Source organism: Vidua macroura, chromosome 6 (assembly GCF_024509145.1).
Source record: "Vidua macroura isolate BioBank_ID:100142 chromosome 6, ASM2450914v1, whole genome shotgun sequence".
NCBI lineage: Eukaryota > Metazoa > Chordata > Aves > Passeriformes > Viduidae > Vidua > Vidua macroura.
This window is the reverse complement of record NC_071576.1, coordinates 51,204,428-51,232,206: the sequence shown is the minus strand read 5'-3', so window position 1 is coordinate 51,232,206 and position 27,779 is coordinate 51,204,428. Positions and strand designations below refer to the sequence as shown.

At 37.2% G+C, this 27,779-nt stretch overlaps 1 protein-coding gene across 5 annotated transcripts in view; it reads left to right on the top strand.

The window, feature by feature from the left end:
* The window catches only part of INSC (INSC spindle orientation adaptor protein), a 126,184-nt gene that overhangs the window by 63,362 nt on the left and 35,043 nt on the right, over positions 1-27,779 (top strand). For 3 of the 5 annotated variants that reach the window (XM_053980636.1, XM_053980635.1, XM_053980638.1), the window contains 5 exons: positions 7,242-7,587; positions 8,099-8,151; positions 9,721-9,844; positions 12,077-12,190; positions 17,423-17,548. In XM_053980636.1, the coding sequence (XP_053836611.1) occupies positions 7,242-7,587; positions 8,099-8,151; positions 9,721-9,844; positions 12,077-12,190; positions 17,423-17,548 (763 nt within the window). Of the gene's footprint in view, positions 1-5,607; positions 5,860-7,241; positions 7,588-8,098; positions 8,152-9,720; positions 9,845-12,076; positions 12,191-17,422; positions 17,549-27,779 lie in introns of those variants that run through there. The other 2 variants (XM_053980637.1, XM_053980639.1) reach the window with 2 other exon arrangements.

Sequence of the window (27,779 nt, the reverse complement as noted above, 5' to 3'; positions counted from 1 at the left end):
ATCAGGCTTAGTTAGTCTTTCATTTTACACAGTGACTTCCCTAAGTTCTGCAGTATGCCAGCAATTCCAGGCTGGTATAATATTTCCAGACATCTTCAGAGGGACAACTTACAGTGAGCATTTCTCAGAAAAACGTAAAGATCTGAGGAGAACAGTGGTGCAGCATTTAACACTAAATTATTTATATGGCCTTTTAAAGAGGCGTGATGGAGCAACTGTAAGTTCACACATCATATCTTATATATTACAAGTGATTACTGGGTTTTTACTTTTTTTATAGACTTTTCTACAATGGTAATCTTTGGGTAATTCTGCATTAGCCATTACTGACTAAATTTGGAGAAGCTGTTAGATTTTGGTAACTGTAACAATTGAGTAATCATTGAGGCTAATTAAAAGAACCCTTTCAATATACCTGTTCACTTGTTTAAAAACCTAGAAACTAGATTTTATCCTTGTGTTCTAAAGGTTTAAATAATTCATACTGAAGTCATCTTTTGTCACAGTGAAGTTGTTGCTAGTGTTCCATTGGAGAAGTAGGTAAAAATAAGAGGAGAAAAAAAAGAGTACCCTGCAAACCATCTGGCTGTACTTTTATCATGCCGCATCGAGTACCAAACTTAAATATTTGTAGGATTCTATTACCTTAGGAATGATCTACACAGTAAGTGCACTCAAAAAACAGAAATCTGATTCTTATCTACCTTAAAGGTACTCTGTGTGTTTTAAATTACCTCTCTAGCTAGCTCTACGAAATTTTGCCCAAATCAGTGCAAATACAATATTGTGTATCTACAGGGCTCTTTTATGTGATTAGTATCATGTAAAGCAATTGAAGAAAAATGAGCACTGTCTCTATGGCTCTTCACTCTTTCCTTCCAGTGAGAGATGAGTTCTGCTGGCCATTGTATTGATGTGGAAATTGGCCCTGTTTATATTGCATACCCATGAATAATTCTGAAAAGATGAATTAGAAAAAAAATAGAGATTATTTATGTTCAAAGAGGGGGTGAAATTCATTCAATAGGTTGTTTGTTGCCAATTAACTACCTACCACTAATTAGAATAATAAATTTGCATACAATTGTAAGATTTGGCATTGACTTTCACCATAGGCTTATCTGGAAGCAGTACTAAATGCTATCATTGGGATTGGTAATAAATCTGTCATATTAGGTGAAAATGCATAAAAAGGCTAAGAAGCCTTGGAAACATAATTTGACTGAGCAGAAGTCTCTACACTTTATAAATATGACCACTGGAATTATTCACATAAATTGATCAGCTCCGACTTTGACACAATGTTATAAAACATGAAACTTTTGCACTTAGTGAAACTCAGTGCTAAATTGGAGGTATAACTCTTTTTCATGATAACATTTGCAATTTAAAACAGAAGTATATGTGCTGCCAGTAAAATGGTGGTAAAGAGCTTCAAGATGGAAATATTAAACAAATGATCTAGTCATTAACTCCTGACTTTTGTGTTCATGTAACACCAACATGAGAGAGATCAATCATTTTGATATCAATCTACCTTGTCTATCCTAAAAATCTTGATTTGTTAGTTAACAAACTACTTAAGAGATGATAGAAAATAAAAAAAAAAAAAAAAAAAAAGGGGGAGGGAGGGGGAAGAGAAATGCTGGTAAGAGAACTTTGAATATCATAGATATTTAAATTAGGAGTATATTTTTAATGTCTTTACCCAGGATGAAATTTACCTGCAATGTGTTATGTAGTGCAGAAACATCTATATTAAACAAGGCCAAACATCTTTTGAAGTAACACTTTTAGAGCAACAGGCTGTTGCTCTAAGCTGGCCCCAGCCACTGACACCAGAGGATTTTTTCCAAATGACACAATTTTTTAAAGACTATGTTTTTTGGAAAGCACACTAGAATTCAGAGTATTCAAATTGCTTCTTAGTCAAGTTCAGTTGAGTGCTCTTGAAAACTGTGTCAAATACTTTACAACCTCAATTAAACCAGGATGGTTTTTAAGGAATGTTGGAGACTTTCTCTTGAACTTTCTTTTTGCACTGAATTATTTTTACAACTGTTTTTACATTAAATACCACTTTTATAATGTACAGTCTAGATAAATTGCTTTTTTTGCCAATATACCATGGCATACTAATTTTAACTAGTGGGTAACTACTATCCATCTCTGTATGTATACATCTCCCTTTCAAGAAGGAAATCCTAAAGGCACAGGAGCAGTCTGTGACCATGTGCTGCCAAAAGATGAGCCCATGGGGAAGAAGTCTGGCCTGGCTGAACAGAAAGCCTTGTCTGGAATTCAGGGAAAAAAAAGGCTTTGGAAGAAAGGGAGAGCCACTTGTGTGAGCTACAAGGATGCCATGGGGTTATGCAGGGAGAAAATTAGAATGGCTAAAGCCCAACCAGAATTAATCTGGCTACTGCTGTAAAAAACAATAAAAAAATGTTTCTATAAATACATTGGCAACAAAAGGGAGGCTAAGGAGGACCTGCCCATCTATTGGCTGTGGGGGAAAAGCATGGTGACAGGACGAGAAAAGGCTCAGGGCATCCAATGCCTTCTTGCCTCAATCTTTCATAGTAAGATCAGCTGTTCTGCAGCTTCTCAGCCCCCTGAGATGGAAGATGGGCAGGGAACAGAATGAAGCCACCATATTCCAAGGGGAAATAATCACAAAAGTCTATGGGATGGATGGGATCTACCAAAAGATACTGAGGGTCCTGGTAGGAGTGCTTACTGGGCCACTTTCCATCATTTACCAGCACACTCTCTGTATGGAGAGGTCCCGGGTGGCTGCTTTTTAGCCAATGTGACGCCTGTCTTCCAGAAGAGCCACAAGGTACATCCAGAGAGCTACAGACCTGTCAGCTTGACCTCAGAACCAGGGAAGTCATGGAGCAGGTCATCCTGGGTGCCATCATGCAGCACAACTGGACAACCAGGGGTTCAGACAGGGGTTCAGAAAAGGCAGGTCCTGCTTGACCAACCTGACCTCCTCTGACAAGGTGACCCACTTAGCAGATGAGGGAAAGGTTGTAGCTGTTGTCTGTCTGCCTGGACTGCAGGAAAGACCTTGAAGCTGTTTCCCACAGCATTCTGCTGGAGAAACTGGCTGCTCATGGCTTGGATGAATATTGTGTCCTTCAGGAGCAGGGCAGGGATTGTCCCCTGTGCTGGGCACTGGTGAGGCCACACCTCAAGTGCTGTGTCCAGTTCTGGGCCCCTCACTGTAAGAAAGACATTGAGGGGCTGGAGCTTGTCCAGAGAAGGGCAGTAGAGCTGGGGAAGGGTCTGGAGCACAAGTCCTGTGATGAGCAGCTGAGGGAGCTGGGGGTGTTCAGCCTGGAGAGGAGGAGGCTGAGGAGGAACAGTTCTCTTTTTATTACTGCCTGGAAGAAGGATGGAGCAAGGTGGGGGCTGATCTCTTCTCCCAAATAACCAGTGATAGGACAAGAAGAAATGGCCCTAAAGTAACCCAGGGGAGGTTTAGATTGAAAATTAGGGAAAATTTCTTCACTGGAAGTGTTGTCAAGCACTGGAATGGACTCCTCATGGATGTGCTTGAGTCACCGTCCCTGGAGGTATTTAAAGGCTATGTAGAAATGGCACTTAAAGACAGGATTAAGTGATGGATCTGGCAGTGCTGGGTTAATGGTTGGACCTGATGATTTTCCAACTTAAATGATTCTATGATTCTATAAACATCAGGGTCTGAGCCAGTTAACCAGATACTTTTGCTAAATTAGAGAGATCTGTGGGAAATCACACAAGTGAGGTCTCTTACGCTTGAGTAAATCTTGTTTAATGTATTTAATGACCTGAAAAATTGTTATAAAAGCAGGACAATACAGGACTGTAAAATGCTAGAAGAAATTATGCGTTAATGAACATAAAGCAGTACATGTGAGGAGGTAAAGGGAACTGAAACACGATTTCTTTCTTCACATGTATAGTGAACACTACATTATGTGTTAACAGTTATGGAAAAGATTCTGAAATCAAAATAAGTGTATTTTCAGAAAGTTAAAAATGAAACCGCTCTCTGGAAAAAACTTTAGTAAAAAAAAATTATTTTAAGAATTGGTGGAAAATAGGGACTGTAAAAAAAATGTGTTTCAAATGTATAAATTTACCTGAATCTTGTATATTGTGTCCTGTTTTCCCCATCACATTTTGGGACATAGGGAAACAGAAAAAGCTTTTTGAAAAGGTGGGAAGAGTAAGTGAATTATCAGAGGGCTGAAATACTGTCTATAGGGGGACAGACTAGATAGAGTGAGTTTCGACACCATGAAAATAAAATAACCTAGAGAAGATGGGGTAGAGCAAACAAAATAATGTATTGCGTGAAGAGAGTGAATACAGAACCATAATTTCATTTACAGTATCTCTTAGAATATAGCAAGTAAAGTATTTGTGTTCATATCTCCGGGCAGCAAGTTTAAAACAAACAATAAGAAACACTTTTTTTCATATAAAAAAATACACAATGTGAGACACTGCCATTAGATGTTGCAAAGGCCAAAAGTTTAACTGAGTTCAAAAAGGGATTAATGGCTACTTTTGTTTCCTGAACTGTAAAAACATCCTACTCAGATGCAACTTCTGGCTGAGGAAGTTTCTAAACCACTAATTGCCAGAAGATGGGAAGGAGGGGTTGCTCAGCTCTTGCCACACTTCTTATAATCTTTCCTTATGCATCTCCTAATGGCATGTTGGGACCAGGATAATGGGCTAAACAGAGTTTGTTTGGGTGTTTTTTTTTTTTTTTGTCTGAACCATTATGGTTGTTTTTATTTTGTAGGCATAGGATTTTTTTTTCAGTAATGGGGAGACAAAATGGAAATTTCCAACTTGTTTTTTGAGCTCAGTAAATGCCATCTGGAATATGATTCTTAATAGCTAATTAGGGATGATCACAATTTTTTGCTTTCCTCATTTTAATATGTAAAAAATGAGTACAAATTCATCTGCAGAATGCTTAAGAAAATTTTCTCCACATGCAGTGAGACTTGGATGAAGGTGAATCATTTATGCGTTTCATTTGAGTGATAATGATGTGTGTCTAATTTAAAGGACAATGTGTCATAAAAGCTAACAGTAAGCAGGGGGAGTTTTCAGTGGTCCTCTAGAAGGAGATGAATGGTATCATTTTTTGCTCTTGTCAGTTAAGGAATATTAAGTTTCAGTGAAAAAATATCCTACATTCTACAGTTGTACTTCTGGCAATTAGTAGGAATAGAACAAGGAGAGTTTCTTTAACATCTATTTTTTTTCCTTGTGCAATTCTTATTACCTCTTTTTTTTCCTCCTTAGAGTGAAGAATGGCTTTCTGGGACTAAAGGAAATATTAATTACTTTTTTTCTTGTTGTTTTTTTTTCCTCACTAACTTTCTATTCTAGCTTTTTGTCCATATGTATTTATAATGTAGAAGTTTATTTCTACTTACTAAACAGAAATTTAATTAATCATCACAGTGCACTTTGAAAATGAAAGATACATTACTCTGTGTCAAATGAGTTTATCCTGTTCTGCATGCAAACTATGCATATTGTTATAAATCATGGTCTCAAACTTCTAAAGTTGTTGTTTTTGTTTATTAGGAAACCTTGCTTCAGATCCAAAAAGGCAATAAGGAGACTACACATAGCAAGAAGAAAGTGGGCCTCAATCGATCATGAAATGCAATTACACAATATTCAGAGCTGAGTGAAATAAAGACCTTAAATAGCAGTAGCCTGTAAAGTTCAAAATTAAAAGTAGTTTCATCGTATATTGTGAAAAGGGAGATTGGATCAATGAAACTGATCTCTTGTATCTTGTTTGCTGTCAGTTTACATGAAATGATACTTGAGGTGAGCCTCCTTTTCCTGTATATGTAAATACATTTTGTTTATTTATGGAATATTACTGGAGTGGTCTGGCAGGAGATTTCTTGAGTTCAGCTGGTACTCATGATATAAATGGAAGCACAAGATTTGAAAAAGGCTTCCACCTGGTCCTCCTTAGCTTAGCTAATGTGATTGCAGAATTTATTCTAGCAGGAAGGCTTTATATAACAGCATAGAATGTTACTGCTGAGTTGCAATAAATCAGTATCTGAATTAAAAGAATAGGGACTTTCTTTTTGTCCTTTCTGGTATAGTATAATAAAATCTGCATTTGTATCCAGAAGGTAGACAATAATCTACTATGACTAATCTGTCACATTAACTGTAGGATACCAATAGAAGTTTGGAAAAAAATAGTTAAATCCATTTTCTCTTGCTTTCACTTAATCTAATCTCTTCTTTACCTTTTATTTTCAATTCTTTGGAAAATTTTAGCAAGGTTGGGGTGAGGATTAAGATATTTTTATTAGGATCTGGGTGCCTTATAAGAAAAAAATTAGGCATCTTCATCTTGAGACTCTATGAAATTTGTGATCCCTCAAAAAATGAGTTCCGAATCAGTGCAACTTCTGCCTCAGGTACCACATTTTGCTGGCTGGAGGGTGCAAGGGCACAAAATGCAGGTTCACTGCCCTTGTGTCAGGGTACACTTGTCAAGGAGCTTTTCAGCCTTGCTGGTTCACATTATGTTTGTTGTCATGTAAAAAATGTACTTTGGAAGTCAGTGTGCAAAATGTACAGAGAACAATGAGAAATAAGGGGGAAGGTAAAGGTCTGGTCAGGAAGTAGAATCCAGCTCTAGTTCTAGGGTTTATGACATAGAACAAATATTGCGGTATTGTTCACTGTCTTTTTTGGTTGCATAAGTTTAGAAGGGCTTTGGAGAGGTGCTGCAAGGTAAAATTTTATTTTAAGCACTTGATAGGCCAAGTGTCTAGGAAAACCTGATAGTCCCATAAACAACAAGCAAACACACCCATAACTTTGCTCCTTCTCCCATATAAAACTCTGAATGTACAAGAAACATTTCCCCCCAAAACCACAACCAAAACCTTTTTATTTATTTCTAATACCCACTGATTTTTCAGACATAATTTTATAGCGGGGTATGTTGTATAAAAATTATTAGAAATCCAGAACTTGTTTTTGGAATAAAGAGCTAAACATGTCACTGTGTTACTGCAAGCAAGTTGTTTGTTCAATTATTTGCCTTTGGTCAATCAATTGCAACCTAGTAGTTGGGGTGTGTGTGGTTACAGCTGGTTTCCACCAGCTGTGTGGTGCTGCTGGTGGTTATTCTACGGTTGTTTTGCTTTACCTCATTCTTCCCTCTCTCTGCCTTCCAGCATGCACCTAATCCAGGTGGACTCTGTTCAGCGATGGATGGAAGACCTGAAGCTGATGACAGACTGCGAATGTATGTGCATTCTCCAGTCCAAGCCCATCAGCATTGAGAAGGATGAACAAAATGAACTCATTCTCTCCTCACAGTACAGCACTTGTGATAACTTGCAGCTCTTGCTAAAGAGAGCTTGGATCATCAGCACTGAGTTGACCAGGATTACTCAGAAGCTGGAGAAGAACAGGTGGCAGAGGGTCCACAGCATGACAGTGAGAGTCAACTGCCATGTGCATTCCATGATAAATGAGTACAACACCTTCACCAGGAGTTCTTCAGAAGAAATGCACCAGGTGAGAGGATGCCTTACCTGATGTCACGCTTCTCTCTCTTTTTGAATTTTTATTTTATTGTAATAATTAAAACTTGCTTTAAGCAATCTGTAAGAAATTCTTACATACTGGTACTGGTCCATTGTTTAAGACTTTCCAATCCCTTTTCAGCAATGGAAATCTTCTTGACTTACTTTGGATCCTATTTTATCATAGGCTATTCTGAATGTTAATAATGTTGACAAATTTCATAGAAAAAATGTTTTGCTTTTGAGGACTACAGAACTAAAGTATTTTGACACCCCATCTGTGAGTTCCTTTGCATTTAAAATGTAGAAAATGCTACTTTTTTTTTTGTAAACCTCAGTTTTATCTCTGCCAGTTTTATTCAGAAAAGTAGATGAAGGATGTTCATATGAAATACTATGTTTTGAGAGAGTTTTCAATTAACAAACAAGGATTATCTATTTTTGTAAAGCAATTGTATGTATGGATATAACTTTAAAACCACTTTCTCTTGTTCTCTCTACAGCTTGAAAAACTCTTAATAGACAAGTGTTCAGAATTTACAACATTCACAGAAAGGTAACTTGAATTTTGTAGTTGAAATATTAATTTTGCTGTTTTATTGTGTTGTAGAACTCCTAATGAGAAGCACAAATCCATAGGCACCTCCTCAATTGTTTGAACTAGGCTGCTGTAATTCTGCAAGGCTTTCTAAATGTTAATCTCTGGTGGATGAAATGAGTTGCTTTTACCTGAAATGCATCCTCATGAAAGATGGGATCTGCTGTTGTACAAAGAGTCTGACATGGATGCAAAGTTACACACAAGTGGATTTTTCAGGACTTTTAGACATCAAAGGAGAAAGTCTGGCTGTGACAGATATTGGTGACGAAGTTCCCTTCTAGTTCTGTTGAGTCAGGATTTCAGCTGGTGTGAAAACTTGGATTTTGAGACTGTTACTACGTGTTCCTGTATGAACATATCCATGTATTGTAAATCAAAAGGAAGTAAATACACATTCCTTTAAATTGTAGTTGTAGGTCTACTCATCTCCCTGCACTCTGGAATGCTGAGACTGGAAAATAAAAATCTCTGTAATTCTCATGCTATTTCCGCTTTCTAACATAAGTTAGCCGTTTCCCCCAGCACAGTTCAATCACTCTTTTTTGGTTTACTTTAAACATTGTGTAAGTCATTCTGTTTTGGGGATATCATCAGGGAAAAAAGCACCATCTAATTACCAGGAAATAACATTTTTTGGAGCACTATTGCTTTGTGCCAAACCCACAGAGCTCACATTTGTATTTTATATTTTACTATAAGACACATGGATTTAATAATGAGCTCCAATCTCAAAGTGTCTGCCCTAAATCAGCCATCTCCCTTCTTGTCTTTTTTGACAAAAAATTGATATAGGTGTCTGACAGGTAAAGCTGAAACCTGATCACCCAAACTATATCTTCCTTTACAATGGCCTGCCTGAGTGGAGAATATTTTGACAATACAAATGAATGTGTTGCTGTGAGGAAGTATTTATTTCATTTGAATTGCATAAAGTTTTCCATCTTTATCTCATTTCTTCAATTATAGCCAAACATCACTGGTTACAGGGTAACTGTACTAACTCTGTAAAGGTGCTTTATGTATCTTTCTGTAGAGAGGGCCAAATTTTATTTTTGATTATGCTATTTAACTCATCTGGGCACACATTTCTTTGTTCATCCTTATCCTGATATCATTAAACTATGACAAGGTAAAGAAATGAAAATCACTGAAATATTGATTATGAAAGATAGGAGGATATTCACAGCTGCAGTTGAAATGCAGGCATCCAAGAGCGAAACTATCAGCATAAGAGGAAAAGAGCAGTGCTGCACTGTATAAAAACACAGCATCTGCGGCAAAATTTGGCCTGCAGTCGGTGAGGTAAATTGTGATCCCAAAATTATTCAGTAGTGTCCATCCTTTCATGGTGTATTTACTCTGTATAGACAAAGCTTTGATTGAAGTCTGGAATGATGCTAATGACACAAAGTCCTTGTGAACAGCTGAATTCCAATTCCTGTGATTAACATGGGGCTCAGCTCTGAAAATCAGGTCTTTTGCATCTTTTTTTCCTTCATCCCTTTCTCATCTCTTTCTTTTCAGGTGCTTACAGACTGAAGATGAAGAGATACTGAAGTCCATGAAATCTTGTGTTAACGAAACACTCACAACCGTGGCCCAATATTTTGGCCAATTGATAGAGCTGGTTTTAACACAAGAAGCACAGGTTAGTTTGTAGTTAAAAAAGCTCCAAAAAAAAAAAAAAAAAAAAAAAGTCTTCCAAAATTGTTGGCTCTTGAGGGCAACCATCCATTAAGGATTCAAGGCTGGGTTGGATGGGGCTTCTGAGGAACCTGATCTAGTGGAAGGTGTCCCTGCTCATGGCAGGGAGATGGCAACTAAATTATTTTAGAGGCCCCTTCCAACCCAAGCCATTCTATAATTCTGTGATTAAGAGGAGAATTAGAATTATAGGTCTTAATTTTCAACAAACTTATCATCAGTTAACTGAAATATGTTATAATGTGACTTAGATGTTTGTATTCTCAAATAACCTCAAATCCCAAACAAAATTATATTTTGGCTCACCATATTACTTATTTTTCTTGATGTCTCTTTCTTGCAAGGCATCTAAATGATGGCTTCTGATTGTCCCTTCCAGCCTTACCCATTCTGTGATTCTGGTTCTGTGAAATACACTGAGTAATTATTTTTGAGGGGGCAAATTCATTAGTTTTTTTCCATTAGATCACTATTGTAATAATAGCAATTTGCAAGTCTAGCCAACCTCTTACCCTCCCTCCCTCCCTCCCTCCCTCCCTCCCTCCCTCCCTCCCTCCCTCCCTCCTCTTTCTCACATATAAAAACCTCAAATGTAATTCTGATGAAATAATTTGCCCATGTTTTAGAGGTGATGTTATGCTGTGATTTTGTGTTGTTGCAGCAGAAAAAGAGGAAACAAGAGGCTTAGTGAACAAAAATGGTTAAAAAGTATTTATTACAGTGACAAAACAAAATTAATGCATGCTATCGGTTAAACTCTAACATACCCTGATGTGTTAAGATGGCAATAAAAAAGTTGTGGTGGTTTCAGAAAAATCCCTTCTAGTTTTGCAGCGTTATTAACAGGAGGTAAGACTACCCTAAATATATTTGCAGAATTACAGTCAAAGTAACAAGCTACCTCCTAATGCTCTTTGGTTGGTATTTATGAGAACTCCATGAAATGTATGAGTTGAAGTGTGTAAATAACTTTGCATATTTCAAATTCAGTGAGTAGGTTACCATCGTTAAGATGTTTATTCTTTTCAGTCTGAAGAGCAGTTCTTCACTGCTGATATTTCTGCCTTTGAGCACCTACTGACACACTTGAAATCTTACCCCCTTTTTCTTTTAAGGGAGTGGAATTATTGATGCCACATCATCTTGCATGTATTTGTGTGACTGAAGGATGTAGAACTCATTACTAAAAATTATTTTATGAACAGTTTTCTGAGCCATTTAGTCATGCTCTGTTCACACTTCTGCCATAAAACCCCATGTCTGGGGATACTTTGCTGCTCTGAAGCAGACTAAGTGTCTCTGTGAGAGATTTCAGCTTAAATTGTGTAAAGAGCTTTTTTTTTCTAATCAGTGTATCAGGATTTAATTCAGGATAGGTCCATATCAAATTGTGAACTCTCAAGCTATGTCTTTTATGGAGCATTTTTCTAATGCATTATTATGGAGCATTTTTCTAATGCTAAAGGTGGAAGAACAGAGCCTCTAAAGGCAAGGTAATTGAATTTTGTATAAATAAGAGTGTAAAACATGGGATGCTTCCTTGCATTTCTTTCAAAGTTGGATTAAATACAAAAATGCTTACCTTCCTCCTCCTAGGAAATAGAATTAATTACTCTAGTGATTCTGTGTCTTTTTTCAGAAACATAAAATGAAATAGACTTCATGTTCTTTTCACAGCTGTGCTTCTCTAAAGCTGCAATGACATAAGTGCAAAGGCAAGACAGTTATTTACAATGATTAAAAAATATTTAATCTATTTCCTACACTGGAGAAATAAACTATATTTCTTTATAAGAATGTCTATTTGTCAATGACGTTTTGACTGAGTAGCGATGAACCCAGAGCCTTAGAAGGTAGCGTAAGACAGGGTGTAGCAATATTGCTTATAAATAAGGTGGAAATCTTGTATCACCATGTGATTCAGCTTCTATACTAACTAAATAGGTTGCCTTCTGAAAATTCTGGTTCGATCCCAGATCAAGCACAATAACTAAATATTATTAATATTTACTAAATAGAAGGGTTCCATACCGCCCTTTCTCATGCACGTACCCATTGTCTTACCCTGTTAATATTTATTTTTAAATCTCCCTGTCCTTGGTTCTATCTACTCAAATGCAATGATAAATGTGTGTTGTCAGTCTGACTCCCCCACTTTTTGTCCTGTATCCCCCAGAACCTGCTGAGGCAGATAGAGCTCTCAGGCAGTCTGTATGTCACAGAGTCGGCCATCAGCAGTTTATTCAGCCTTGCCCAGGAAGGAGCTCACCTCTGCCGCATCATAGCCAAGGTAAGGGATGCATGGAGTAATCCAAAGCAAACTAGCAATACAAGAAACTCATTTCACTAAAGAGAAACAAAATTTACTCAGAGAAACCACTTTTTTCTCTTCTTGTGGTGCTTTTGCAAGTTGTACTCTGCAGAGTTTACCACCACAACTATCGCATTAGAGGTTTTTTCCCTAAAGAGGATCACATCCCTCTGAATTTTAATTTAATAATGCCCAATGCCTGTGCAAGCAGCTTCAGTAGGATGGTCTGCTCCAACAGGCACTGCTCTCAGCATTGCTGCAGCTGCAGTTGTCTTTGTGCTATCTGAGGTATTATTACTCCATAATTTTGGTAACTTTTTTAGTGTCTCTCCTGACTTTTAAAATAAATAAAGTACTTTTAAAATACCAGTCATGTAAATGGAGAGAAACTTTACAATGGAAACTTTGCTGTGGCCGACTGTGCAGAGAAACAGTAAGACCTCTTCGGCTGTATATACAGGAGGGTTAGAGATATTACTAAAGATGTAAATTTATAAATACTTTGCCTTAATTATTATCCTTTTACAAAAGACCCATCATTGCATTTACTTCTGTCAGTGTGTGTTGTCATTTACTGAGTCGTTGGTGCTAACTTTGGTATAAATGAGTCATTCTGTCAAGATCCATGATACTGGAAATCCCTGCAGACTTTGCACCTTTGAGGACACTTGGGTCTTGAAGAAGTGAGAACTGTGGTACATGTGTCTTGTTGAGGATAGGATAATCACAGCCACAGGGCATGCAGAAAGAGGAAAACCTCCCTCCCCCAGCTACTGCTTGTAGAGTGCTATGCCAGTTCCTTGTCCCACTCAGACACAGGGTTAGACAGCAGCATTTAATTACTTCTGATGTGCCTTTAGATGGATATTTATACCATAAAAGGTACTCCTCTGTTCTGAAGGTTGAGAACGAGCCAGACTCAGAAACCTGTAGTGGATTTTGTCTCAACAGCCTGAGAGGTTTATTTTTTTCTAAACTGGTATTTGAGCTCCACTTAGTGGTGCCCAAAACCAGTGTTAAAATGCTGAGTATTGAGGTAGTGCAGAATTAACAAAGTAAAGAAAATTGGTCTTGGGTTTTTTATAATTTTGACTTCCATAACAGTTTAACTTAGCAGAAGGGAAGTCTGACCTTTCATAAATCACTAAGTTAATATATTGCTAAAACCTGGGTGTGTCACAGGTTTACAACTGAGGAAATGCATCCCCTTATGCAAAGAACCCTAAGTGGTGTTTGGCTGCCAAATTACCGTGGTGATTGCACCACTTGTCCTGTGCCTCTGCCTGCCCTGTGCACTGGGAAGTGCATTTGTCTAGCCTGACCATTATCCTTCACCCTCTGCACTGCCTCAGTTACCTGCATCAGTGACCAAGGGGGCAGAGGCTCTGTAACAGACCAGAATTTCAAATGGGTCAAATGGGTAAAGAGCTCTGTTCAGGCAAAGGAACTTAACAGCACTGCAATTTGCTTGCTTTGGAGGTTAACTGGCACCTTTCCAAAAGCTCCCAATATGAATAAAATATGCTTTTATTTATTGTTTGCAGACTTTTTGGAGTTTGCAGTTTTTGACCAAATAACACATAAATGTTGCTTGTGCTGTCATTCTAGTTTCATTTGTGGCAGGTTTCACAATCTCTGAAGCACAAAGGAAGAGAGGGGCACTGGCTCAAGTTAGCTATGACATGAATGGTTACCTACGACAGTAAAAATTCAGGGTGATTTCCAAGCAAAAAATAAACAACAACAACAACAAAATCTGAAATTGTTCTCAGTCATTATAAGGGTGAAAAAGGATTGAAGTTATGCAAAGATCTCAAAATCTTTTATAGAATCTATAGTTCCCTCAAGAGCTGTCATAATATCCTTGATAAAAAGTAGCCAGAGAGATTGATTATTTGTTTACCGTGAAAGCGAAATTCAACAAATTTGTCCATGTAACCTTGAAGTCTTACTCTCCGTGACAAAGTGTGATCTTGTGGAATACTGCTGTTAGATTTTTTCCTGTCCCAAGCTGTAGGGTACAACTCTAAAGCACACCCGTCTTGGAGGTGCAAAAAAAAGAACCAAGATAGTGTTGTAAAGCTACAATATTACAGGAGCGGGTCGCTCATTTTACAGTTTGGTAAGGGTTTCAGTCATTTCTCTCCTTCTCCCCCATCCCCTGCTAATATTTTACAGAAATTAAAAAAGGCTGTCAAACACTCCCCTCTATGATAAAGCATCACCCGTAATTTAATTCCACCCACAGGCATTCTTTGACACTTTCTTTTTATACATGTAACTTTGTAATCTGCTGTGAAAAAATCATGTTGCTGACTCACCCTGGCAGCCAGTAGTAGTTCTCACTAGCTATCAGAGACATAAAGCCTAAGGTCTCTAACAAAAATGAGTAGTAGCATGGACAGGATAAGAAAATTAGCATTACTTGGAGCAAACGGGTTATAAATAGATTTGAATTTGTAACAACCAGAAGACTTGGTAAAAAATCTGTTTACGAGTTACAATAAATAGGTCATAGAATGATAAAGAATATAGAATTAAAAAAAAAATACTGATGATAGAGTCCAATACCAACTGTACTGAACAGAGTGCTGTGATAATAGGCTTGTAAAAGAGAAAGGAACAAAAATGAAGATATTCATACCTCATAGCAGCTCCCCTGGAGAATACTTGACTATTGGAATTTCTTATGGCCGTACAGCAGGTCATTTGCTCCGAGCAGCTTCTAATGCATCTTGCCTTACCTTCTTTATATGCCAGCTCCTTTTCTAGCAACTATTTATGATGAAGATATCTTTGGAGATCATCTGTCAAGATAATTGTAAATGTTGTCAAAGCCTTGATGAGTATTTACTGCACTTGTCATTTCAGGCTGAAACCACAAAATATTCCACCTTAGAAGTAGTTGCCTTTTTGCTTCCCCTCTTTATTCACTCAATCCACATAGTTTTGGTGATTGTATTTCAGGTGATTTTATTACCTAAAACTAGCCCTTCTGAACAGCATCCCACAAAACTGAATTCCTGTTAATCCAATATAGGATAGAAGTAGCTCATCACGTAGTAAAGCAAGTGTCCCTCTCCTCCTCTGAGTGTTTACCCACTTGACCAATTTATCTATGTCCCTGTCAGATGGAATGGTTTGACATCACTGCAAAAGATACAGGGGATGAATCTTGAAAAAGGTGAATAAATTCTGAGAAATGCTCTGATCCCAGTGAGGGGACTGGTTTTGACAAGCCATGGAATCAGGCTGAGTATTTTCCTCCCATCCAATATTTCACTTACAGATCTCTTGGTTCATTACTCATGGTCAATATTTTACAGCTTAGTAATGGCACACGAGGCACAAAATAAAGAGTACAGATCTCCTCCTGACAAATACAGTGATAAATCACTTCCTGTCCATCAAAGGCAAAATCAGGGCACCCATTTGGCACAGAAAATGCTTAAAACAATATGCCAACATCTCTTGAGCATTACTAGATTTGTCCACAAACCTCTGCTTATTATGGCTAAAACAGAGGATCAGATCATCCCTGATTCAATTGAACTGTGGGAAAATTCAAATTGATAATGAAATTTAAGCAAAAAAAACCTAACAAAACTGTTACCTTTGGCTTAGGAATGACATAAATAATTTTCAAGTATTTTTCCCTATATTTTTAATAGATAATTTAATTACTGCTTGGATGAAATATCAGTATCCTTTTGTAGAAGGATAAATATGACTGAAACATTTTGTTAGTGTACTGCCTCTTTTTTTAATTTAAAGGCTCAGAAATATCTTTCTGCATTAGGCTATATATAGCAGTACGAGATATAAATTAACAGACACGAGTGCTTTTTACAATTCCATAAATAAGTTTTACTCCTAAAAAACTTCAGTGAGCTTATTTTTTTCACTGATGCCATATGTCCATATATCCAGAGATATATTCCATATATCTCTGCAAAGACATGAACTAAAACTTCTATCTGGAAAATATGTTGAAGAGTTAATTTTGTCTAATTCTATATGACTTGGTATAAATTTTTTGTTAAACTGAACAGAAGGCTTTGCTTCCTCTATTATTCTCTACTGTATTCAAGCAAAACTAGTACAAAAATATAGAATTCTGAAAATGAATAAAGTATGATCAGAATCAGAATGGTAGCCCAGGGTTTTAAGTCAGTATAACCTGTTGAGCTTTCAAATAATGATTGAGAAGAAAATGGCTGAGGAAAAAATAGATTATTTCTGTGAATCTAAAAATATTTTTTAACAGACTCTAAGGAAACAGCCTTTAAAAAAGGCTGTACTTTTCACTTGGTCCATGATTTCAACTATTTTTAATTTACTGCTGTAATCTGAACACTTTAGGCTGAACGCTTTCACCTGTCATCAATAATTTAAATGCTTTTGTTGTCATCATATGTCTGATCCTACATCATAAAAGACATATGTAGTCTACCCGATAGCACAACATTTTGAAATGAAAAATAATTTTAAAAACCCCACCACACGAAGTGCAACATTGTTGGCATTTATTTATATATTTACATTTGTTATATGAAATTTGCTAAAGCATATGTTTACAAGCTGTGTTGGGAATTAATTAAGGATAGCTACTCCAATATGTACTCAAGTCTTTGCCACTATAGTATTTAAAGAAAAAATTTTAGGAATGCAGATTTTATTTGTTAGAGGATGAAGAGTTGGATTGTATGTTTAGAATTTGACGCCTATTTCCACCTGATTTTCAGCACCTCTTCAAACATATGACCTTCCCGTTCATAACTTTATCGTTAATTGAATTTTGTGTGGAGCTCAGAAATGTAGAGGAACAGGAAATATATAGGCAACAAAAATCTGTTTTATACTAATAATATGGCTGAAGGGTCAGTTAAATGTCACTCGAATTGCCACCTATTGATGGCTCTTTGTAATATTTGCAGGAATGTCAGGTTTAATTTAAATGGAGCTTGTAACTGGTAGGAGTCAATCACTTAAACAAACCTCCTACTGAGGTTGTATTACTTTTTCATCACTTAGTGTACAAGTATTAATCTACTTGAGTTCTCTGTGGGAGCTTAACACCCTCTTTGTTGGTGTTGTTACAATAGCTGTTTTGGATAAACTACTAAAGGAATCTGCTCGCCATCCCAATCTTGATTAAGTACTAGGGAAACCTCTAGTACTACTGTCCTGATGGCTGTTTTTCCCCTACAGGAAGGAGGTGTTGTTGCTCTCTTTAAGATCTGTCGCCAGGATTGTTTCAGGTGCCTTTATCCCCAGACCCTGAGAACCCTGGCATCAATTTGCTGTGTAGAGGAAGGGATGCACCAGCTGGAGAAGGTAAGCACTCCTGGGCTCCTTACTGACTGTGTCATAAAACAGAGAAGCCCTGTCTTTAATCTCTTCCAGAAATTGACGATTTGGTGGTGTTTGATACTGTGTTCCATACTGTGCTCACCTTTTCTGTGAACACATCTTCAGTCTTCAAAAAATTAGTCTCAGCAACAGCATTATCCTATAATCCTTGCACAAATAAGCTTTATAAGTGGGAATAATTCTGTAAAACAGGTAAGCCTGTTAGAAACTACATCAAAAAAGGAGAACAAAAACTAGAGATATGTTTTCTGGAGTTTCTAAAGCATTTAGAAACTCCACTATTTCAAATTGTCCTTAACAGACAGAAGGCTTTATACCTCTTTAAATCCTTTCCTGATGGTCTGATAGGGCTCCTGCTTGTGGCAGTGCTGCAGCTTGTGAGAGTTGTAGTTGCACAGAAAGAAGTGGGACAGATACAGTCATTAGTCAATCAAAAAATGTGTCTGCTAATCAGCAGCAGCTTTCATAAAAGCCACTTTTAACTGCGATGGCCAACATCAAAACATTATCCAGAGAAAATTATATCAACTTCTTAGGCTCTTTTCCTTTCTCACATTCACTACATACTGCTATGTTTTGGAAGATGAACACCTCTAGTCACTAAATCATGATCTCATCCTTTGTATTTCATAAAAGAGTCATCTTCCTCAGCTGAATAATGGCCTCTTGAAGTTAATGATAAATGATTTCACTGCCCCTTTACACTGACATATCTGGTAATTTACTTCCCTGAATTCAAGCAAACTGTGACAGAACACCTGCAGCAAAAAGCAAGTCTCTGAGTTTATAGTAAATGAAGATGACTTAAATTTTTTTGACATCATGCTGGTTCAGACTAACACCAGAATCAGTCTAAAAGTATCTTTCATTATGTCCATTATAATGGTGCAGTTAATAGAGTTAGAAATGAAAAAGATTGATTCAAGTCACCAGGTCCAATCCCTGGCTGCATCAACACGTGTTTAACGTGGCCCATATCAAAGCTGAGGGAGCAGGAGTCTCAGCTCAAGCTCATGTTTCTTTGATCTGCTTTAATGTTGGCCACAAGTAAAATTGTTCAGGGTACACTCAATCACAATCACGACTGGAGCAGGGTTTAAAGGATTTTTAACTGAAATTCCAACCTTCAACGGCTTTCAATTCTTAAATCATCATCTTTAAATATGAATAGTTTTTTCTTTCAAAATTTGAAGTACTCTTCTGAAGAACATAAAAGAGAGTTAAAAGTATTAGCAATCCTATAATTACAGAAGTTATCATAGGCCTTCTTATGTGGCAGAAAGGGTGGCTTCTCTTATCCAACAAAGTATCTGGGTGCTGGTGAATCATTTAATTTCTCTAGCATGACTATCATTATGTCACCTAGTGCATTAAAATATCAGTGCAATTTGAATTGGATTTTTAATGACAGAAACCTCACTTAAAAAACCCCAAACTTGGCTACCAAGCAATTCAGATTAGGCAAATCAAGATAAAAAAAAAACAACAAAAAAACCCCCAAAAAACCCCTATGCAAGCCTTCCCCCCTGTATTTTTTTATTAGATTGCACAGCCATTGCAGTGTTTAAAAGACCATTTAAAAGAAAGCAGCAAGTGCTATAATTTCTTATGAAACCCTTATCTGAGAGGTGAACTAAAAGGGGGTGGTATGCTTTCTGCAGTAATTGCAGTGGTTAATTACTAAAGACATCAGGAATATTATTTATTTATCCAGTGCTCTTTGATCTTGCCAATTCAGTGCTCATTTCTAAAGATGTAGAAAATTGCCTATTTTAATAAAAAGCATTTATTTAATTTTTTTAAAAACAATTCTTGTTCTTCCCAGTGACACACCTATAAATATATCACACTAGAAAAAGCCATTATCACCTTTTTATCAGCTTGATAAACGAGTTGATCTTTACTATAATTGCAATGATAAGGTAGTTGTTCAATGATTAACTTTTCCTCTTGCAGGTGAATCTAGTTGGGTCTGTGTGCAGTGATGTAAAATCACTTGGTTAAAATGTGAATTTGGAGCAATTATTTCATTTGCAAGTACTTTACTGAATTTTGATAATATACTAGTACTCTTACTTTGCTGTACATTGAAGTGCAGAGCTCCAGGAACTCAAGAGTGACAAGTTAGGCAATTAAAGTAGAAAAATGGTGAAGAAATAGTCTCAATGTGTGCCTGAGGACTGCATAAATAAATGTTCTCTGTAAGCTGTGCTCAACAAGTGGTATTTTTTGTGCTTCAAGGTACTTCAAGCTACTTGTGGGTATTTGGTTGTTTGATACACTTTAATTTTGTAATCCAGTGTGACACCAGCAGAAATTATTATTTGGGATCATTATTTGGTCTGAGCTTCCTGACCAGTCCTGCTTTAGAGTGGAATGGAGAGACCCTGGAAAAGCAACCAGAACATATTATTCCTTAGCTGTTTGTCCCTGTAGCCAAGAGAACTTTGTCATCTGTGTCTTGTGGCACTCAAGTATTTTTAGGGGAAAGCTCACTGCAGCAGAAAAGTTGATTTTTCTTGATGTGGGAATTCCAGAGTTTATACAGACACAATAAGTAATACAGGTAGCTGGGAATAGAGAAAATAGATAAAATCCCTAAACCCCAAACTGAAAGGAGTTTGTGAGATCTGAGCATAATTGAAACCGAAGAACAATGTTAGTACTGCACATGCAGACAGATCTGCTGGTGTGCCCTGCTGTGAGGCTTAGGACAGAAATGCAGTGATGTAGTGGGAGATTGGTTCTTGAGAATTGTTGAGGGTTCTGGAGAGAAGAGTATCTGAACCTTCATGAATGTGTTTTGCAAACTTAATTCACCTCAGTGTAGCAAGGAGAGTTGGAGGCACAGAGTTGGGATAGATTATTGTGTGTATTTAGTGACACTTAAGGTTCAGAAAAAGTAAAAATTGCGATCTTGGTGACATATATCTTGTAAATTGCCTTAGGAATAACTGTACTTCAAGTAATGCTTTTGTTATGAAGACACACACAAAATCTAACAGATCTGGTTTTCAACATGGAGCAACCTTGCCTGGAAATGGGGTTTGTATTTAGATTTTTTTTTTTTTTTCTAAAGCAATTCTTCAGGCCTTACCCCTCTGAGGTACATTAGGTCCTTGTTTTGCAGAGCTGTCTGAACAAAATGTCTCCCACACATTTGGTGACATGTAGCCTCATTAAAGTTTAAAAATGGTGGCAATTTCTCTGCTTCAGGGCTGTCTGTACAAAAGTTGGTGGTGGTGGTACTAAAAAGCATGGCTTTCCAATTTTTGCCCCAGTAAAGCTCAGTTGTCTGTTTTTTCACTGAGGCTTCTGTGGCAATAAACTTCCTGTTGCAATAAAAGAACTGCAGAGCTGGTTCAGAAATAAATAGCAAACAGTGCTATGTACTGCATTTTTTTAAACTGTGCATGTGAAATGTTATCACATTAAAAAATGCAGCTTAGGTGGGACCTAGATCAAGGGTTAACTGCCACAAAAATAGGATGATTATACAAACAGCTAGCTGCCTAAATTTTAACAGTGTGCTGAGTATGGTAACTTACATTATTTAAACTATTCTAGAAAGCCAGACACCTGGAATCAGCTCATTAAGAGGAGATAATCCAGAGACACTGTTGACAACAGCTGCTACTTTCATTAGTAAAGCCTTTTTAACAAATGACATGGCTTTTATCACTTTGCTTTAACCAAAATTGCCCAGGAATAGATTACAAATTACTTTGAATCCTTCATTTAAAGCACACTAAATCAAATTACCTCTAGAAGAAGAAGGGTAAAGAAAGTATGAAGTGTACATGATTTGTGGCTGGGATAATACATGAATTTTACGAAGACTTCTAAAACATGAGTGGCCTAAAAATCTATTAGTCACTGTGAACCCAGTCTGGGCCTTAGAATAACCATATTCTTATACACTGTAATAATTTCTACATGATGGTAATGCAGTCTGTCCACGATACTGCTGAAAAAACCAACTTTTCTGGGAAATGAAGTAAAATGTATAATACAGAACCTCCTACTACAACTTATAGTTTTCAGGTGCATGTGTGTTGATTACTTAATTCAGCTCTAACCACTTTGAACTTTCAGTTTCAAATGTTAACCTCAGTTAAAATCATGTAGTAGCTTTGTCTCAGGTGAAGTTTCAGCTACTAAAGCCACTGAAGTCCATGTGACTGTAGGGTAAGACAGAAATGAGAACTTTGTATTAGGAAGAAATTCCTCACTGTGAGAGTGGTAGAGCACCAGAAGAGGTTTCCCGGAGAAGCTGTGGATGTCTCATCCCTGGAAGTGTTCAAGGCCAGATTGGATGAGGATTTGAGCAGCCTAGTCTAATGGAAGATGCTCCTGCCTATGGCAGGGGGGTTGGAAGTTGATGATCTTTAAGATCCCTTCCAACCTAAATTATTCTATGAATTATGGAGAGGACTTTGATTATGAGAGCTTGGATGGTATGAAGGTGAAGTCACTAATTCAAAGGCTGAATGTAAAAGTTAGCTAGTGGCCCATGGATTTCATTGTCACAGCACGGGAATGCTCCACAACTGTGAATGTTTTACTTTTCATAGTACCTGATATACAGTGGAAGTAACTTTGTACAATGCAAGAGATGGAAAATGTTCCCAATTTAATGAACTATACAGGTGCCTTCATAGTTCGTTATTCCAATTGCAGAATGGCAAGGGACATTATTAATAATACTCTTAAAGAAAAGGTATGTGAGATTGCTAGTTTAGGTAGGTTGCTACATCTAAAAGCATGTCTGCAGGTTGTTTGCTTCTTTTAAGAGCAAGTTTTTTGAGAAACAGGGAAATGTTGATTTTTATTGTGGCAAATGGTGGCTTATTTACTTGCAACAATGAGAAAATTTCAGAACATGCATATCTCTGCCTCAGCCTGTTAGCCCTTATTACTCTTCCAAGAAGAGCTTTGTGTTAGTGTTTCTTTGTTTCTTAGATGAAAAATTTTCATGGCCTATTTCAGTAGTTTCAGAACAAGGATTAGATGGTCTCAAAGATGATAAAAATTGCATGGTTATTTTGTTCTAAAATGAGTTGAGTTGAAGAACTCAAATGATTAAGATTAAAAAAAATAAATTTCAAAATGGCCATAGTTTTCAAAGTTTAGTTTTAATACGTGAAGAGTCAAATTTCATATTATCTGTTTCCTGAGGGAGACAGGATAAAGCTGGGTAATAACAAGAAAATGCAGGATTCTTAGAAGCCATTGGAAGGTGTCAAGGAGCTCTTCTCTTGTCTCCTTCCCACAAAAGCAGGTAACACATAGTGTTACAACCCATTCTGAATTTTTCACAGCTCCTGTTGGCAAACACATTCTTAATGCTGTTTTATAAAAAGGAATACCTTTCTTGTATGTTTCCTAAAGCAGTACTTATTTACAGGAGAAACTTGTGAAGCTTCATGGTTGGGAAGAGCCCAGAAGCTTACTTTCTGCATACTCAAAACCACAAGCACACAAGCACTGGTTTGTGTGCTGAAAACATGTGAAATGATTTAGGTGGATAGGGTTCAAGTGATGCATTGCTTTTACAGCCCTTTGGCTGGAGAATCAACTCTTCTGGTCTGCATAATTCACTTCTTTTCATACTGGAACACTCTTTTGGCTCATCTTCCATGGCTGTTTGTAGCCAAGCTTTGAAATCATACCTATGAAGTTACAAACAGTAAGCGGGGATGGATAAAGAGGTTTCTGAATTTTGAGAGAGAAGGATAACATTTTAAAGACTAATTTTGGCAACTTTTGACACACAGAGCACAGCACACTGAAAGTTGATGGCATTGATAGCTGGAGCTGGGAATTGTCTCACTGCTCTCAGTGGCTAAGTGTGAAAGTCACATGAGAATGAAGAGCAATGAGAAAGAAATAAGAAATAAGTCAAACTTAAGGAATAGCAGGAGGGACAACATATTTAAACTGCTTTTCACATAGCCTTTTAGATAACCAGGCATATCTGTTTCAGTAGCTGAGTTTGTGGTACAATTAGATAATGCAAAGTTCTACGCTTGCAGCTCTTTAATTTACTGGACACTTCTTCTGAGTGAGGCTGTTTAATTAATTGGCAGTGAAAAATGTGCAGTGTTTGGCAAATTACATTTCTGTCAAAGCCCCTGCAAGATTCACTAAATCATATCAGAGTGCAGGAGCTGCCCTTCCTCAAGTGCTGGCTTTGTGTGTATTAGGTGGTTCAAGTTTTACCTCTGGGCACACAGCTGTGTACATGAAATTAGTAAGTGTAGCCTCTTTCAGCACCTTCCCAGACAAGAGCAGCAAGACTCCAATGGTCACTGCAGAATCTGACCATCTTAGGTGCAACAGGCTGCAGTTCTAAGGAGAAATAAGGAAATCATGGGAGTGGTATTTGTGAATACTGAAAAACAGAGTGAAAAGAGGTTTAAAAAAACCCCATCCCTTCCCCCAAAAACCTCACAACAACAACATCAAAAGAAAATAACCAAAAACCAACTGGGAGCCAACCTCTGAAGTAGCATTCAATATGTTGAAAATCTTCTACCAGTTACACAGCAGATTAAAGTTTGTTCACTTTATGGTAGTGCCCATTTCATCATGCAAAAAGGAAAGCAAGGAGTTTTTTAATGCTTTATTCAAGAGACATAGAATTGAATAAAGACAGACAACTTGGTGCAAGATTATGGTACATTGCCAGATCTCCATAGGAAAAAAGTATTCACAAACTGCTTTGGCTGAGGTCATGGACATTATTTCAATTCTGTTAAGACGACTAATGAAATTATGGTGGTTGTGTTGTTGTAGTCCTGATGCTCTAAAGAGATATGTATTTGTTGCTCTGATAAAAGCTAGTATCTCTCCTTACAAACCTTGCTACCCTTAAATCATATTACATATTTTAAAAGAGGAAGAAAGGAGCCAGCAAGTGTAGCACTAAGCATTTTGATAATACCGGTGAAGGAGGACAATGTGAGACTTGGCTAAGGAGCTGGTGAATACCTGCCTTGGGTTTTGGAGGACACAGATTCTACTGTTTATCAGCAGATCCTCATTTAGATATCTGGCCTCGCCCAGATTCTGCAAACATAGAAATGTGCACTCAGCCTTAAACATCTGAGTAAATTAATTGAAAAAAACAAGAGAACCTGCTAAAAATTTCAGCAGACATGCACATCTGTTGGTCTGTTCATGACTGAGATTTCTGATGGCAATACATTTCATTAAGTAAATATTAATTTGTTGACTACTGAACACAGTCCTGTGGCACAAAGGAAAACTTTTTGAGTTAAATAGGTAAAAGATCTATTTGATAAACTTTGTCTGCCTTTTCAATAGAGTGCAACAGGCAATCTATGAGTTGACATAAAAATCTATCTGTAAATTCTTAATGTTAACAATTTAGGAATTTGTATGCCAGTTTCAAGTGAGCTATCTTCTAACCCAACAACGAATGCTTGAAGTCCTTTCCCTGTAGTGCGAGTCTTTCCACATGACCCACAGATTTAGGCTTTGTGAAGTTTGTCCTGTACTTAAAGTGGTATATTGCTTAAGCATGGATCTGTGAAAATGTGTCCACATGCAAAAATGTCATAGCAACCCTGTGTTACTGGGTTTTTTTACATGTTTCAGCAAGACCTGATCAGAAGAAGGCATTGCAGTGGCATTCAGGTATTATCACTGATGTGCTGGGAGTAAATCTTGCCACTGTTATACTTTTTTTTTCTTGGCTCCAGAGCAGTGTTTAGCAAGTGAGAGCTGATAGAATGAGGTGTACTTTTGGCATTTGGTTTCCATACAGGATGCAGTTACTGAAAGGAGGAATAACCACTCTTCTAATCTATCCCTCAGCTCTGCCTTTTTATACACCTCAATTTTATTAATTGAGATGCAGGAGAGACTCTACAGATCTCTTTTTTTCTTCTTGTTTTAAAAAGATAAAATTCATTGAAATAGATTTTAAAAGCTGAAAAGGAAAGACCCCAGGCTATGCCAGGTTACTGAGGTGCACACTTCAAACAGCAAGACCAACTTGGAGCAGTGCCTGTGGATAGCCATTCCCTCCAACTTCATTTTGAATCTTTGGACTGGTGCCAGGTTACTGCTCTGCACTTGTTTGGCTCCCATATAATTTACACATGGTTTTTGAAGTCAGTTCTGTTAGTATTTTATGCTATCTATTGATTTTTTTTTCTCTAAGTATTTTATTTCAAGCACTCCAAATAGCTCTAGATTTATGTTTCAAAAATCAGGATGTTAAGAGAATTTTATAAATGAAAATATAATTTGGAAATCACCAGATGATGATTTTTATGTAACAATTTAAAATATTACCTAAAGTGATGACAGTGATCAGGGCAGAGAATTATCCACGAATGATGTCCAAAGGAACAGAAGCCAGTGCATCAAATAACAGGTGGGTTTTCCCTACCTAATAATAATAATAAATCAAGAAAATTTAATTTTAAGATGAAAGAAACAGCTTACTCAGCTCCTAAACTGAAGGCAGAGATTAATGAGAATCAATTGAAGCATTTAAAAGGAGTGCAAGCAGAGAGCTATTTTGGACCTCAAATATTCCCCTTGTCCCTGACAGAGGCAGAAAACTGGAGAGAGATGGCCTTACAGAAAGACCTGACAGATGACTAACTTTGATAATCCTTTTTTCTTCACTCAGCAGGAAACTGTTGCCTCTCATATCTCATATGATCTACCTCTGTAGCCAGGTGTAAACACACATACTGAATGTGTTTAGGCTGCATTTTCTAAATAGCTTAGCTGTATCCATGATAAAGGAGAGATAGGAGTGAAAATGCTTGTAAAAAGAGACAAACGCAAGTAGATAGTTCCCCTCTACAAAATCTTTTCTAATAATGATAAATTGTGCTGATCTAACCAATCCATCCTGCTGCGGATTTTATGACTCAGGATTGTGGATGAATTTTCTGGATCATAGAAAAGTCCAAAGAGTTTACTGCTCAGAGCTTCCCTTTCTTGTTTGGCTGATGCCTGAGCTTACCTAAAACCTCACTTGTTTCTGAGACCTCTGCAGGGAGGAGAGCAGGTACCTTCCTACAGAGATCTGATAACACATCAGGGATTTAAATGCCTCTGGAGCCTTAGGATTCACTACCAGCATTATTTTTCCTTCTAATCCTTCTCTCATGTTTATTTTCCCACCTTTGTTAACTCTGAGAGTTTTCTAGTGCTCTTTATGGTTTCTTTTGTATCTATTCCTGCTTGCATAACATCAATTTTCAAAAATGTTAATACACATTTAATTTTGAAGGACTGAATTCTCAGATACACATTACCAAAAAGCAAAAGGAGAAAATCCTTTCTTCATTCATCTAACTGCAGCAATGGGATTCCTTACTAATATAAAACTATACTTACAGAAGTACTGAATGAGCAAAACTCTCAAAAATAGGGAATTATTTCTCCTGGTTCCAGGTGATTTAATTTTATTTTCTTTAGGTCATTCCAGTTGGAAACAAATAGCTCTGTATGTTCATAAATGAGCTGATCTCAGTCATACGTGAGGGTAACATGATGGAGGCTGCCAGACAAAGTCACTGGCTTACTTGGTCTGGAAATAGATATTGGTCACATATTGCGGTTACAGGATGTGAGAGCACTACAGAAAATTGGTTTTCATCACAAGAGCATCCATATTCTGAATTAGCTTCTCATCTCGACCACTTCCTTGTGCTTGCTTTTTGGTAGTAGCTCAAACTAGCAAAACACATAAACCTCAACTTTGCTATTTTCCAAAACCACTTCTGCCACTCTTGTACTCCCACGAGTGCTACTACCCTTCCTCCAGCTGCTCGTGATACTGACAAGCCCTTGCATCACAGCACTTCCCAGAGTTCACACATAGGCAAGGAGGCTCTAAGAGTCCTGCTGTGACACAATTCAGTCCAGCTATGAGCTGGGAATCTTTTGTAGGTGCAGATAATAAGGAACCTTTGCAAATCAGGTCCAAGAAGAGCTCCCAAAATGTAAAAAATTTGGATATTGTTATCGAGACGGAAATCCACAAGTTTGTATTTTGCAAATTTTAATTTTATACAGTTGCTTGTGGTTTTTGTTTTGTTTCACACAATGCTTGCCAAAATTACAGTCAAAATATTTGGTAAAACCTCCTTTTCTCCTTCTTTGTTTTCAGTTCCTACCACTGCAAGAAAGTCAGAAAACTCTT